The sequence below is a fragment of the Equus przewalskii genome, chromosome 19 (assembly GCF_037783145.1).
Source record: "Equus przewalskii isolate Varuska chromosome 19, EquPr2, whole genome shotgun sequence".
NCBI classification, from domain to species: Eukaryota; Metazoa; Chordata; class Mammalia; order Perissodactyla; family Equidae; genus Equus; species Equus przewalskii.
Genome location: NC_091849.1, coordinates 48,937,431 through 48,954,367, shown reverse-complemented (window position 1 = coordinate 48,954,367; position 16,937 = coordinate 48,937,431). Strand labels below are relative to the sequence as shown.

The 16,937-nt window shown below is 35.2% G+C and overlaps 1 protein-coding gene across 1 annotated transcript in view; it reads right to left on the bottom strand.

Moving 5' to 3' along the window:
• TFAP2D (transcription factor AP-2 delta) overlaps positions 1-16,937 on the bottom strand; it is a 55,913-nt gene that overhangs the window by 19,307 nt on the left and 19,669 nt on the right. Inside the window, exons 5-6 of the mRNA XM_008525319.2 lie at positions 6,434-6,575; positions 648-761 (exon numbers count right to left, since the gene is read on the bottom strand). Coding sequence (XP_008523541.2) covers positions 648-761; positions 6,434-6,575 — 256 coding nt within the window. The remainder of the gene's footprint in view (positions 1-647; positions 762-6,433; positions 6,576-16,937) is intronic.

The window sequence follows — 16,937 nt, the reverse complement described above, 5'->3', positions numbered from 1 at the left end:
TATTTTTCACAGTTCACATCTCATCAAGTAAGGCAGTAGAATTCTAGAGTTTTAAAACTAGAAGTCACCTGAATAATCATCATCTTCTTTTTCACATTGCATCTAGGGCATAAATTAACCAGAAAAAATATTCTATTCTCTTCCAAAGCATCTCAGAAAAATGAAAGTTAAAATATGCTTTCAATAATACATTCTAGGATCTTTAAAATATGCTTGTGTAGTCTAACTTAAGAACGATTTACAATTTTTAATTGGGTAGAAATTATTAACATACTCCTGGAAAACCAGTCCATGATATCTCATTCATGTCTGTCATATCATCTGTCCATTTAGCAATTTATCTCACCAAGATAAAGAACTGTTTAAAAATTCTGATCCAAAAGAGCTGTTATTTGAAATAATAGTGTTCACAATTTCCTGGTGATTGCACAAATATATTAAATTTTCTGATCTAATATGCTTCATGCATCATTTATTTTTATAATTTGATGTTAAATGCTTGGAATTTCAAAACATTCAGTCACCATATGGATATATAAGTGATATCTCTAAATTGAACTGTGATAGGAATGCAAAAATATCTGGGTTAGTAAGGATGGTTAAACAATTTAAGAGAGAGTCTGAGCAAATTGGAAAACCAGTCTTACCTGAAATGCGTTAAGTGTCTCTGGATGTCCAGGTCTAGAATTGGAGTGGGTCTGGAGGAGCCCAGTGGTGATCGATCTTGACTCAAGAGGTCTTGGAATTCTTTACAAATTTGCCTAAAATAAAACATTCAAAATTGAAGTTGAACTCTTGAAATGGGGCTTTAATTTCATTCCACAATATTTTACCAAAGATTTGTTTTCTCTTTTAAAAATGGATTGGAAAATTTCATAAAGCAAGCTCCAAAGTTCCATCCACAACATGCAGTTGAAGTTCACAATGGCAACTTTGCTCTCAAGCGTTATAGTATTGAAAAACTTTTCAAGTAAATAACAGTCCATGGGCACTGACAAAACCAATGTTCATTGTTTAAGGTGAATATTCATAGATTAACCTCAGGATAAGGAAAAATCTATATGAAAGGATCACAATTAATAATTGGCTTTTAAAAACTTAAGTTGTGATTTTTTGTGGGATCTCATATTTGTAAACAATGTTAAACCAAGTTAAAGGCTTATTTCAGAGCCATGATTCAAGTACTTTGGAAAATCTTTTTTCCCAAAATTTCATTATAATTCAGACTCTTGTAGACTAAATTTCTATTTTAATATTTGAAGTAGACAATCACTTAGAATTTAGCTCACTAGCCTCACAAAAATGATTATGTTCCATGTAAGATGGTTTCTTTCAAAAAAGTACCCTTAAGAGCATTTTTCTGCTGCTCTTCTTACATTAAATGATTATGATTTCTGGTCATTGGTTTCAGTTTAAATTACCACATTACTGTGTATGTTGGATAATGGTAAAGCCCTTGTGATACACAGTCCAAATGATACTATTCTAAAGAAGCAAAACATATAAAGAAAATAGTTCTTTTTTTTAATAACAAAACACTAAATTAATGCAATAGCTGAAGAGTGAAGTACAGGACTGCCAAGAAATTGCTCAAAAGAATCCATCATTGGGCCAACTCCATGACCTAGTGGTTAAGTTCAGCACACTCTGTTTCAGTGGCCTGGGTTCAGTTCCTGGGTGCAGACCTACACCACCCATCAGCTGCCATGCTGTGGCAATGACCCACATACAAAATAGAGGAAGACTGGCACAGATGTTAGCTCAGGGCAAATCTTCCTCAGGAAAAAAAAAAAGAGAGAGAGAGAAGAAGAAAACTCCATCATCCAAGTGAGGCCACTCCATATTCAAGGGATGGTGTGACAGTGATTAGGATTTTTGTCTAGATTTACAATGGGCAGTCCCAAAATTTAATTATGTAGCCCTGACCGTAATTATCAATGTAGCCAAAGACAAGAACAGAAGGGTCAAATTATTCCTAGCATATGTCACTCTATGGTCCCAGCCACTAATTCTTCTCCAAAGCATTTGTGTCACTGACAAATAACTATTAAAAAGTGACAAATGTCTTGAAACACAAATAGTTGATCTCTGAATTAAAATCAGTGGAGCCTTATTTATAATTAGGTGCCTAAAATTTCTTCCAAAGATCATTTGCGATTTTTTTTAAATTAACAATGAGCCTCAGGTTTATTGCCAGTGTTCAAATATTGTGTCATTTCATAGAATTTGCCTTTTACATTTTGAATGCAGGTGAAAGTAAAGGAAGGTCCTAGGGAGAGGAAAAACAAACAAACAAACAAAAATAAGCCCTTATCAGCTCTAAATCCGACAGGAGCCTCCATATCCCCCTGCAACTGCCATTTGGTGGGCATTGTTATCTGTCCTGCTTTGTGCTATTTAATACAGTTAGAACTAAAATTTTAAATACAGACTCATGCTATCATTTTTCACACTAGCAATACGGATTACTATGTGGTAGGCTGTCGATGCAATCCATTATTACAAGGAATATTGAGGTTGTTTAGAGAAAATTCTTTTAGTTTTCTATCAGATTAAGACACATCAAAAAATTAAAATAAAGTTGAAACATTGCTTTAGTGTTTGAGTTATGATATGGGAATTATTTGGATAATTGAACAAATTGATTTATAAGTTGGCAAATCAACTTCCTTACTGTATAAACAGTACAGCAAGTTACAATAAACTTAAAGTTGATGAAGAAATGAGGAAAAGGCAAAATGTGGACAAATTTAACTTATGCTAAGCAATTCAACTACACCACACACGAAGCTGTATCAGGAGAAGTTTCAGAATTCTCAGCCTTTGATATTCAATTCTGCTGCTTAATTCACTGACTTAGGACAGCTTCCAGACTTAAAAACAGATGACAGTTTTGTAGGTTTCCCTTAGGCAATTATCATCCTCATCTCATTATGACAGTTACAGAGTTATTATTTTTATGACTAGTTTCATTCTTATTTAAACTTTTATTTATGACGCTACAATAAGAAATACTCATTGTTCAAAACAAAATGTCACATTATGAATTACGTAACACAAGATGATCTTCGATGAATCATAAATTCTAACTTTATCACTTACATCATTGTCCTTAAGAACAGAATTTTTTTGCTGACATCTGAATGTAAAGTTCTATGTTTCTCCTTTTTTCGATTAATGTTATGGTAACAAAACTTGTTAACTATTCTGCTTTCCCCTAATGTAGATTAAATGTTAAGCATATTTAGCTCTAAATTCAATGAAGAGGCTTAAATGTGTTTTTCATGAATCAAATAGACGTTTTGCCTGGTACATTTTTAGAATTCAAAAATTGTGTAACTTGGTTTCTATCCCTCCTCCTCAATACTTGTTAAATTACACCAAAATATTTGGTTAATCAACAAAACAGTAGAAATAAAGAGGAATTAGGAGGCTAATTGCATTTAATCATTGGTCTGCTTACAATTGTATACTTGGCAATATAATCAAATACAACGAAATCTGGTAGTCATAGAGGTAAAAAAGCAATATATAAGCCAATCTGACAATGCAGATCAGAAACTGGATCTCTCATCCAAAGAATTTTGGATTTCATATATATTTTTGATACAAATTATCACAGTCTGGTGAACAAAGGTGAGCTGACTAGAATGTAATGAGTATCCATGTAGGCTACTTAATTCCAATTTTGAGCATTTTAATTGAAAATATCCAATACTTTACCATTGTAAACTTAGAAACTGCTCACAACACATGTTGGATCCATTCATATGTTGCAGAAAATGCATACTATTCCTACACATCCCTTAATTTATCTACTTCTATTGATGACTATTTGTATTGTATATGTTTGCTATGACTGCAGTTTCTAATTCTTTAATTCTTCTCTCATATTGTCTAATAAGAAGATGAGATGATATAAATAACCAAAAAGACAAAGAATTTATAAAGACTGTCTCCTAATTTCTAGATGTTTATGGTCTATTTAATCTTATGTAAAATAAGGTAATAGGAATTAGTGAACTCAATTCTTGCTTGACATTTATTGGTCTGCAAATGTCCAGCTATGGGCAGAGGGATTAAAGAAAATTACATGTTTTCACAATATTTTATGAAATCAAAGTTGAAAATAGCACCTAAAATAATATGTATTACTTAGATCCAGAGTAAAGGAAAATGTTACTCTGTAGTTGAAACCACTCTTCTAAAACAGATGTCTCAGCAGAACTTTGACAAATATGGAAGTACTTCTCTCACTTCCCCCAAGTTCTTCGAACATTTACTTCTGTAAAAACAAATTCTTAGCATCAATTTGAATGCATTGACTCCCAAACACTTCAACAGATTGATGGGAGCTCCCAAGAAAATGGAAAATTGAGTTTGGAATGTTAATGGTGGCACTGCTGTGGGTGGTACGGGTGAACAGTTGTACAATCATTCCTGGGGGAAAGAGGACAAGACGAAGGATTTCTCTGAATTAGGGGGTGAAAGTCTTAGAATATGCACAATGAAACCACAACCAAGTAATTTGGAGGTAGAGAATATGAAGGTGTTTTCTCCTGAGTAATTTGCATTTGGGGGTAACAGTGTCACTCAGAGGTATCACATAGGTATGCATATTGGGAAATCTGTATGATCCTGCCAGCTAGAATGATATTATGCTTTGGGAATACCTGGGGGACATTACCTAACTTATAGCACTGTATATTTTTCTTGATCCATCACATGTCTTTCTATTTCTCCTGAGATTATATTTAGGATCAAACCAACTAACTCCATGTACTGTCAGTTCCTTTTGGAGAAACTGAAATACGACTGATGAATGCATCTCTCAGCCAAGAAACTGTTTGGAAGAAGGAAAGAACACAAGCAAAATAGGTACAAAGACCCCCAGGAGATAAACCATGCAAAAAGCCCAAGTGCAAAATTCTACTACCAAGTTTTCAGGAGCTTGCACAGCACAAAGTTCCTCCCCAAATTTTAAGTCCAAATTTGATACCTGCCTTATAATTTTCTTTCTCTAACTCTTGGTCTTAATTCTCTTTCCCCTTTAGCTCCTTGTGTTGCCATTTCCCTTCTCCTGTTGCTACCACATTTTGTTTTCCTTCTCTTTGGGGCAAGATGAGAGAATCATCTAGTACTCTCAGAAGAGCGATGTATGAATATATCCTAAACCCAAACAGTGACAGCTACGAGTAGCACAAACCACACAGAAGACACTAAAGTGTCTTGGGCAAGCCTGTTGGGTGGCAGGTGTCCCACATAAACCTTTAAATTTGTAAAAAAAAAAAAACACAACAAAACAAAAAAACCCAAACCTATGTGACATTAAAGTTGGTACAATGAATATTTAGTTTTGGTTTCGTGCAATTCGAACCAATTTAAATTTTTTAGCTAACATGCAGTAAAGTCAGTTTTTCATCAGTTTCCAAGAAGCAACGTCTTTAACAATATCTACCATATACTCTCTCTTTAAAAGTTTTCCCCAAATAAACTAATTTCTAAATGATAATTTAACCATATGGGACTATTAGTTCTAAAATATGAATAGAGAGTTAGGAAATTAGATAAGATTATTAATGGTCTCCTTGTAGCAATAACTTATTTTAATAGAGAAGAGAGCAAGAATTAGCTACCACCTGAAAGATTTTTCTCTAAAAATTTGAACATGACATGCAGCAGCACTTAACAGTTCTGCTGGGTTTTCACACAATAAATGCAGTCCTTCCATTAATTATCAAAGACCTTTCAAGTCGAGAGAATTTGAAGTCATCTTATGCAAGCTTCCCCTTTCCTACATCATTCCCATTACTATTTTAATTCACATTTTAATTGGACTTTCTACAATTTTCAGAAGGTTTCACATACATTATACCTTTTCTTTTTGACAATATCACCACAGGGGGTGGGGCACTACAGGGATTATTTGCTTAATTATACACAAGAAAAGATGGGGGCATTGATGGCGATCTTTGGTCCCAGAGGTCTCCCTGTTACCTCTCAAGCATCTGGGTCCTCATCTTTTGTCACATTCCCCAAACACTCATAGTGTTTTAAGATCTTTATCCTCATTTATTAAGGCACAGTGAGTGGCTTAGACCAAATTACACAGCAACCAATGGCATATATGCCTGGAATTTACATCTTCTAAATATGCTTTTCTCCTAGGAATTCCTGCTTATTCTGAGGAGATTTTCTAAGACTTTTCATCAGTGTCAGTGACAGCCCCATCACTTATCAAGGGCAGTTGGTAAACCTTGCTATGGGCACAAGACGGTGTATGTGGGGGGGAGTTGTGGAGGGTCCTTCTTTAATACATCTTGTGATGCTCCCTTGTTTGAGAGAACCGATATTTTCTAGACTGTTTCCCTCATTCAAAGAAAATGGAAAAACTGAGAATGAAGGCATATAGAGGCTTCCCCATTCTGCTTACTTGGTCGCTAGGATCATCTTTTTTCTTGCTGTCTGTTCTTTCTGTTCCATATGTTGTCTGGCAAGATGTTCGCCTACTGCTTTGGCTGGAAACTCTGTTTCACAAGTGTAGCCAAAATCCCGAGCCAAGTGTAAAGCTTCCCCTGTTGGCAGACAATAAAAGTTAGTTCGTTACGAATGTCCAAACTCAATAAGAATACCCCTTAGATTCTTCTCAAGCCTCATTCCTGGTTGTGGTCAGATGAACCATTTTTCCTAATCATTCTAAACAACCCAAGAGAAAGGACTTTGGAGGTGAGGTGGGTGGGATGAGGAGAAACTGAGAAACAGAAGCTGCTTACCAGAAGCTACTTATATCACACCTATATAAGCATTGTCTATAATCTGTACATGTTTATTGACATTACGTTGATATTATATATAATGCAAGCTATTGTATTACAAGTATCAAGTGAATGTTAGAGATAACATGTTTTGCATAAGCTCAAAAAGAGAGAAGGTGGTAATCATGGAGAGGTGATCAGGCAGGGGTATGTGGAAAATTGAGGGGAAAACCCAGAACCATTCTCTAGGAATTTTGATTCCCCTCGAGGCTCTGGCCACTAGAACAGACTGACATCTGAGGTCCTACACGTTAATGCCCTGGGGAAAATGTTTCATGGGCATGTCATTTTCTTGCTGCTCACCCTACAACCTGTTCTCAATATATCCGAAATATTCACATATCTTTTCCATGAGACCTATTAAAATATCAGCAAAGGGTCTTAATTATTCAAAGGAGTTGGAACACTTTGAAAAGGGAGATAAATGAATTGTATCAATTTCATAAGATTACATGGCTAAAGAGAGTATATTGCATGATGGTAGTCCTAGCATCATTAGGCTCTATGGTAGGCTTCAGGACCTTTTAGCACGATGAACAATGCTTTTGTTGTACGTAACTTTTATTCGTTCACAAAATCTTAAACCTGAGTAAATTTTTAAGAAATGGGGTAAATATGGCTTATTGGCAAAGTAAGATTTGGCAATGGACTTCAGTCTGGAAAACAATGGCCAGTATTTTTAAAGCTCAATCAAGCCAAATTATACTTGACCATTAAAACTTTAAAAAAGCAAGATTTCACTCCATATACATTGAGCACAGACTTTGTTCAAGGCTCAGGGCTCAGTAGGAGTAACAGGGAGTCTAAAAGGACACCAAAGATGGTCCCTGTTTCTAGGAAGATGACTCTCATACCAATAACAGTAGCAACAACAACAACAAACACAAAAAAGCCTCAGCAGCACTTTATAATTTATATCACACCTGTATGAGCATTATCTATAATCTGTACACGTTTATTGATATTACGTTGATATTATATATAATGCAAGCTATTGTATTACAAGTATCAAACGAGTATAAGAGACAAAATGTTTTACATAAGTTCAAAAAGAAGACAAGGTGGTAATCAGGGAGAGGTGACCCAACAGCCACATGGTCAATCAAATTTTGCCATGAAGAAATAAGAAAATAGGCTTGATGACCAAATCACATGACCCTTGCTTGGTGGGTGGACAAAGTAACAGTCTAAGAAGTGATGGATTTGATCCTGCTTTATACTCATAGAATAACAGAGTAGTGGATGAATTAATACCAGAAAGAAATAAAAATGATTAATATTACCATAGAGAAGAAGGAAAAGTTTATAGGCATACAAAATAAATATATAAAATAGGCTAGTTAGTATCAATGAAAGTTTCCTTAGTAAAGATATTATTTTTTCTCTAGAAAAAAGAAATCTTAATCTTTCAAATTAGGAAAGATATTTATAAAGATTGACAAAGAAAATTGTTAACAATCAAAACCAGGAAAACATTTTAGGATGGTATAGAACTGAGAAAATAGAATCCTGCAAGTAATTTTCCCTTTAATTATTCTTGGATACCTTGCCTTTCCTACAGCTAAAAATCCTAAGGAAAAAAATGTAAATAAATTCCTAAGGATTTTTTCCAAACATTCTAATTATAAAAATTTCAAAGATATAGCAAAGTCGAAAGACTTAGACAGTAAACACCATATGCCCACTCTTAATGTTATACTAAATTTGTTTCATCACATATCTATTCAACTTTCTTTACCTCTACTCATCCATCAATCTATGTTAATTTTGCTTCATTTCACAGTAAATTGTAAACCTCAGTATCTCCCTAAAAACTTCAGCACGTAAATAATTAGAGTTCAATATTTGTTTATAGTTTTTTTCCTAAAAGCTTTTATCTCAAAAGTTTTCCCTGATATATATTAAGAAGAAGAAGGAATAAGACTAAGAAGTGTTTAATGATGGCTTATTTGTATGATTTATGCCAACAGAGTAAATTGGAACTGGTGAGATACCTACCCTTGTATACTTGACAGAAAAGCACATTTATACACTGAAAGGCTCCACCATGACTAATATGCAGATATTAGTTAAAATCTTGATTTTAAGCTTCAACATGTACAAATATTAACCAATCATTCAAATGAGACTTTTGCATTTATGCAAGTGTATTTAATTTTTATATTACCAAGAGATGCAATGTTGTCATTCATTTTTTCATCCATTCCCTGAGTCTTTAACAACTCTTTTCATCCCCACCAAGTGAGAAGTCCTGTTCCAGGCCTTGGAAGAGTCTAATTTAATATAAAAATATTACAATGAAGTAAACATATTAAATCAGATAACGTTTTGTGAACGATCTGATCATGATTTTCCCCCCCTCTCTTTTTAAGCAGCAGTCTTTAGTTAAGATTTTTATGTATCTGTGGTAGAAAACACCATTGTTTTTCCTCCATTTTAAATAGGAAGATGACATAACTAAATGGAAAGGGTCTTTATATTGACCAGTCTGGGTAGTTGTTGGAGATCACATTGCGGCAATGTACAAACAATATTTTCAAAGTGCTTATTACCAGCAATTTATCACCCTAACCAATTAGGAAAGAAAATGTGTGCAAATTTGGTAGAAGAAATGGAACAAAGATTTTTTTAAAAGGACATTGTAATGCCATATAGGATCATCACTTTTGCTAGAAAAATGAAAGAAGGAAGATAATTCAAGAAACTTCAAATTTGAGGTAAAAAGTCTTAAAGCTTGACCCATCAAATAACGGCCACAGCTCCTGACCAGAGGCTAAACTCATGTGACCTTAGGACTCACAAGTATCTTGCAACTAACAAAATAACACATTCATAGTGTCATCTTTGTATAGCAAGTCATATGTATTGATATATCTGCATTTTGCAACATTCACACAGAAATAGATATTTAAATAACATTTTAACAGAGACTATTATATATATTTTTTCCTCTACTGTTTGTGCAATAGTGGGAGAAGTGAAGCAGAGCAAACAGGAGGATGGCAGCATGCCTCTTAAGTTTTGTGTTAAAACCTGATTCTTGAGGATCTGGCCCATTTTATGCAAAGCTCTCACCGTGTGGTAGTTTTAAAAACAGTTTGAATGGAACAGCTGCTATTTACATTTACACTGACAGCCAGATCTTTCCTTCCCTTGGTTCTGTTTACTGCTTTCTCCTGCTTGCGATGTAACATTGTTACTGGATGTATAGCGATGCTACATCAAAAGAAGTGGCAAGTGAAGACACTCTGATAAGTAGCTAAAATGTGTATATCATGCCACAAAAGCTTTGTGTGTGAGGATTCAAGAATGAATAAACAAATGGATCCATGAGTTAAAATACACACGATATTCAGGAACGATGACAAATCTATAGTTAAGTCCTGTACCCCATATATCTTAGAGTCAACAGATTTAAGAAAAATAGAAATTTTAGGATCAGAAAAGCACATGGCTGAGACTCTAGGGGATTTGACTGATTTGTGAAAATAAAGATCTAGAGTTTTTCTGTCTCTGTGGTGGTACAAAATGCCACATGAACAACAAGCAGGTGCAGTAAGCTGTGGTGAAAAGAGGCATCCATGAAGGGCTGAAAACATTTTCCCTTCTGTTCCCATGTGGCAAAAATGGCTGCTGTCACCTCATTTCCCTGCGAGATGAGGTAGGATGGTCTAGTTCTTTTCTTTTTTTTCAGAATGGGTTTAACCTAGTCGTTTATTTCAATGTATTGTGCCGCTTGACAAACCGGTCTCCCCTGACAGCTGAAGCAACACATGAACCTTGGCATGTACATCCATTTCATGTCATGTCACTTTAAGAATTAATATTTTAGAGGTATGCTAGATGGATATTTTGGGGGGTTGAGTTAGCACTTGGATAGGAGTATTCTTGAGTGCAGTGTTGTTAGGCTGTATACACCAAGCAGTGCCACCCTCCTTTCCAAAAGAGTGGAAAACACTGAGGGATATTCATTTTTCCAACAGCAACAGAGGAGTTGATGACTCATATTGCCTATCTCTCTCAAAAAGCCAGCACAAGTAAATTACAGAATACAGGAAGAACATAAAAAGAGAATTTGGTCCCTAGTTTCAGGGCATTCATTTTTCACACTCAAAAGCAAAAAGGGAAAAACAGGGGAAAATATTAGGAAAAATTTAAATGGCAATCATTGATGTAGCCAAGAAACAGGAATTTAATGAAAAAATATTCTCTGAAGAAAGTTGATTGCTAATTTTACTAAGATTCTGGGTTCCCACATTGTTTACAAGAAGTAGATCTAAGTGCATTTTTAAATAGAAATAAATACAGCTGATTTTCAACCTTTTATATGCTCATTGAAGATTTTTCCTTCTTTGAAATTATTGTATTTTAGGGAAAAAATATATTTTAGACATCTAAAAATCAATATCTGGTACACTAATTTGTACTAAAGGGTACTTCTACATTGTTATTCACTAGATAGTTCTTACCAACTGTCACCGTAACAATATTGCCTTAAAAACAATTCAGATTTAAGTTAGTATTGCGATACTCAATGTTATTAAATAAAAGCAACAATTCACATGTGCTAAATTAGTCACATATCTATGTATGATTTCAGTCTTAGCTACATGTATGGGGAAACAGCACATTTAAATCTATCTCTGGGATTATTCTAAGAAATACTGATTAGAAAACAAATTTGAGAATATTTTCAAACCTGGATAAGATATTACATTAAATAAATTGTTTTATAATATCAAAGTGCAGTAAACCCTAGAGCTAGAAGGACAAAGTTAATATATTTGTTACAGGTTTCCTAAACTATTCTGAAAGGAGAGTACTGTACAACACTATATATCATACAATCTATGATATGTGCCTTATAATGTGTAGTTCCCTGGTTTAATGATGATTTGTTTAAACACCAATACTTTTTGTTAAAGCAATAGTTTTTTTCCCCATTCCATAGCCTACTTGGCACAGCACCTGATTCATAATTGGTACTCAATAAACATTTGTTAAATAAGAACATTTTCAAAAGTTTTATTGGTTAATCATAGCAATAGTCTTGGGAGGCACTCCTTTGAAAGAATATAGTGAAAAACTAGAGCAAAGGAGAATTGCTAGAAAGAATGAAATATATAGGAAACCCATAAAAATAGAGTATATCATTATTTCACAGAGTCATTTAATAAAATAGACTATACTAGAAGGCAGTGTTTTCCTCACTTGCTACTCCCATAACCTGGGAATTTGGTTAAAAAAAAGGTCTGGGTTCCTCCTTATATTGATTAATCTTTGGAGCCAGAACATCATCATTTTTTGAAAGCTCCTGAAGTAATCTCAGGTTAGGATTAGAAACGCTGTCCTAAGATGAAGGGAAAGCATTATGTAAGAATTAACTACACATCTTCCCCAAATACAAGGATTGTGTGCCTTATACAAAGGGAAGGCAGTCACTACAGAGTTAACATTAAACTGTAAAGACCTCTATCTGGGCTCTTGCATGATGAGTTCTGCCTCATCTGGCTGATATGGTATGAACTCTAGAAACAAAAGAGGAAATGTGGTGGTAGAAGTAGAGATACTATGATTGGAGAAGCAAAGGCTATTGAAAAAGTATATTCGTGTAGGATGATTTAGTATAAGTTGAAGTTTGCTTTTCACAGTAGTAAGGAAAAGAAGGATTATCAAAGAAGGTGTTGGCACAACTGGGTGGCCATCTGGAAAAAAAAACCAAATTGGATCTATCCTATACATCCAACAATGAAACAAAGTCCAGGTGGATCGATGATTTAAACACAAAAAAATAGAACCCACAAAGCAATTAGAAGATAATATAGGAGAATTCTTTTATAATCTGGAAGAAAAAAATGTCTTTTAACGTATTATAATAAAAACTAAAAGCCGTGAAACAAATTATGTGAGAAATATGATTATATTAATAATAAAAAGTTCTGCATGAAATAGACCTGAACAAATAAGCAAAAACAAAAAACTCATAAGAGCAAACAGGCAAACCAAAGCCAGAGGTGGGGGTGTTTTGCCAACTATACAAAGACATTTGGCTAATTTTCCTGATATATAATGAGTTCTTACAAATCAATGAGAAAAATATTTTAAAAATTCCATAAGGACAAAGTAAATGGACAGAAAAACTCATAAAATTCTCCCAAGAATGTACTGAACCTTCTCTATAACAGAGGTAGCTTTTTTTTAAAAAAAAAAAAATCATATTAGCAAAGATCAAAAACTTGACAGCATCCTGCTTGGGTTAGAGTACAGAGAAGCACTATCATATCAATGCTTCTCATTCGCATTGCTGATGGGATTATAAATTTACAACCAATATGGAGAACAATCTTCCGATAATCTGCTAAAATTACAAACGCAAATCTTTGACCCTGCAACACGTTGCTAGGAGTTTATTGAATGGACATACTTCCATATCTGCAGAATTCATTATGTGAGGTTTCTCATTGTAGCACTATTTGTGATAGCCAAAGACTGAAAATAACTATATGATATTCAGTAGGGGTCTGGTTAAATACATTGTGACGTGCTCTCACAATAGAATACCGTGAGTCCATTTCAAAGAACGGACAACGTGTAAACACCAAAAAACCCCCACTAACATAAGGTGTGAAAAAAAACCCACATGAAAATAGTGTGCATAGAATACTAGAATTTCTTTTAAAAATAAAAAGGAAACCTGCATGCACACATATATCCTTGGAGGGAAATAGAGAAATCAATAACGTTTGCTTTCCTCCAGGAGAGGAACTGAACGACGGGAATAAAGAGAAAAAGAGGTATTTCACTACATACTCTTGTAACTTTTGAATTTTTTACCTTTTGTATAAATTATCTATTTACAATTATACTAATTCAAAGCAAAATTACTCTCTGATCCCATTCTTAGAAAAATTTAATTCTATGCTCAAATATTTGTTGTACGTTAAAACATGGGCAATTCCAAAACTTCCATTGCTACTCGGTAAGAGTTAGACATCAATAGGAATAACCACAGTCTAAAATTTTATTAGCATACCTGTGAATTTTGATAAATGTAAATAATGGAAAAAAGCAGAAACTGAGTGTTTGAAAAGTACATTGGTTGAGGCATAAAGTTTGAAAGAGAGAATAAGATAAAAAAGAAAAGAAAATCACCAGGAAAGCAATTCAGAGACATGCTTTTAGGTGAGCATCCTGATTTACATGAGTGAGTAAGGAGCTGGACCAAAGGGAAAGGGCAGGACTGAGCCAAAAGGCTTGGATACATTTGCCTTTTGGTGCCACAGTCACCAAGAGCAGGAGCAGAAATAAGGGCACCCCAAGCACGTAGTCAGACACAAAGGCATATGTGTAGTAGCCTGTTTCCTCTGCCTCTACATGTAAAGACCTTTCTCCTGTAAAAATGAATGAAATCATAAGGTGCAGGTCAGGGGAGTAATACTAGGAAGTAAGCAAATGATTTAAGAGGATGTCATCTGAGATGGTGTCCATTTGTCCATAATATTGTATGATACAATCTCTGGTTCACTGAGACCAATTGAAAAGTTTGATAAACACTTGCTCTTAGATATTCGACAACAATATCTAATTGTCCTCTAATTACCAGTTATGAAGGCAAAGTCTCTCAGAAACTATTCCATGACTTAGAATAAGAAATTTACAGATTAGACAATACCTATTGGTCTGGGAAAAAAGCCATTTTCCAAGAGTGACTTTAAAATGAATGGCTAAAATAGGCTCTACTAGCATTTACATTACTGAGTCCAACTCCACTGGTAGCTCTGAAGCGCAAAGAGGCATTGTCAACGCCAGAGTGTTTGTGTGCAAAAGGGAACACCAGGGTCCCCGAGTGATTGGGCTTTTCCAGGTGATTGTCTGACTGAAGTGAGCACCAGTTTGAGTTATTATGACAAGAGGTCAACTTACTACCCTATTTATATCATGTACAGTTTTAGAAGAAACCTGGAAACCTTTATGCCAAAGGAAAAACCAGTGAGGGAATGTGATGTCTGGAATGGCCAGTGGAGGAGTTATTTTGGGACGATGGTCCTTTCAGACCTGCAATTGTCATGAGTCCCTGGAGGCTAGGCTTAAGCTCCACATGTCCACAAAAACCCATTGTGCTACCAGGTGAAGACAACTAGAATATCAGCTTTGTCCTAAATCCCATAAGAAGAACAACTAATGATGAGGATGCTCTATGCGCACATTATCACTAATACCTGGCAAAAGGATTTTGGTGTTTGAATCTGATGAGGCTCAAGCAGTGAACAATACTTCTTCCTAAAGTAAAAAGCCACAGATAACCATATCCAGAAAACTGGATATACCCATGCTTGCTATATTTTATCTATAGGAAAGAATTTATTGCCAAGTCTGTTCTTTTCCCGTTTTTCCTGGAAATGCAATCATATAGGCTCAGGATTAAAGAAAAAGGGGAAATAGCACGAAGTGATAACCTTCCTTTATCCTACCTTTGCTTGGTTTGGCTGGAGTGGAAAGAAAAGTTTTGTATTGATAACTATTCCAGAAAAGAGGAACAAACCAAGATTTTATGTCATCCTAACTTTGGGGAAGTAAGCGGCAGCAGAGGATTCATTGATCAGGACTTAAAAAACTTGTGCTAGTGGATGCAAGAAAGCTGAACAAACTTGCCCAGGATTCCCAGCAGCAGGGGAGGTGCAATCCACAGTGAAAAATAGGCTGAAGCATTGATAACTTCTTGCTACCCCTCAGTCATACTTTAGTTAAATTCAGAAGTAGTTCAGCAATGCAACTGTTCATAATCGATGTCACAAATACAAATCCAAGTAGAAGATAGATGGTGGCATTGAAAGTCAGAAGACCTGCATTCTCATCCTCGCTGCTCCCACTTTTATGATTCTGTTGAGAACGGTTAATCTCACTGCACGTTAGCTTTCTCATTTTAGGATAATGATAACTAAAATGTACTGAGCACCAACTTTGTGCTAGGTACCACGCTAAGTGCTTTACAAACATTCTGACTGAACGCTGACAATGACCTCATGAGGAGGATACTAGTATTAACACTTTATACATAAAGACAGTGATGCTTGGAAAGGTTACGTGCCTTTTCCTATAGAACACAGCCAGCAAGCGGTAGAAGTGAGTTCAAACAAGGTTATTTGATGTCAGAATCACACTCTTAGCTGCTAGGACCTAGTACCTTTAGACTACTTAATTTTCCATTTTTCTCCAGGGCTAAAGTTTAATGATTCTGAGTAAATTCCACTATTAACTAACACTTGTTTAGGAAGAAAGAAGGTAGAGGACAGGTATTAATCTGTATTAAGTGCCTCTGTGCCACCTGGTGCCAAGCGTTTAATTTATGTGAAGGCATTTAATCCATGTGAATTTATTTAATCCTGCAAAAAACACACAAGGCAGATTTTGCAGCAGAGATGGGTGCTGGACTGTCAAAGATTTGTCCTTTCTTTATATGCCATAGAGTTGTTGCTGAGAAGCCTGTCCAGCTAGAGACTATATTTTCTCTAGTCTATATGGAATTAGGTATAACTATGCAACTTGTTCTTATGGAATGTAAACAGCAGTAACGTTCACATTCCTGGCCAGGAAGCTGTGTACTTTCACCATCATGTCTTTCCTTATCATCAGCTGAATGACTAGGGCTCCTAGGACCCAGAGGAGGGCATAGCTAGAGATGGAAGGAGTCTAGGTCCCTGAATGAGACTGTGAGAGGAAGGAAGGCCCCCGATGAGGAACACCCACATCAGACTGTGATGAGTGAGAGATAAGCTTCTATTCTGTTAAGCCACTGACAATTTGGGAATTAATTGTTGTAACAGCTAGCATTGCCCTATTACAGATATTTTGATCCTTGTTTATAAATTAAGAAAATGAAGCTTAGTCAGGTTAAGTAACTAGTTTAAAGTCAGACAAAATTTAGAAAGTGATATTATTGGGCATGGGGGATTGGTACTAAGCCAAGGGGATAATACATTTTGTGAGTGGTACGAGTTCCCATGAGGTAAGAGTGCAGGGTAGGGAACATACATTATTTTGAAACTAAATAAGGAGGCAACAGTTACAGAGGGTTTAAACTTGAAAAGAGTGAATGGAGATCATACACAATATCTGTAAATG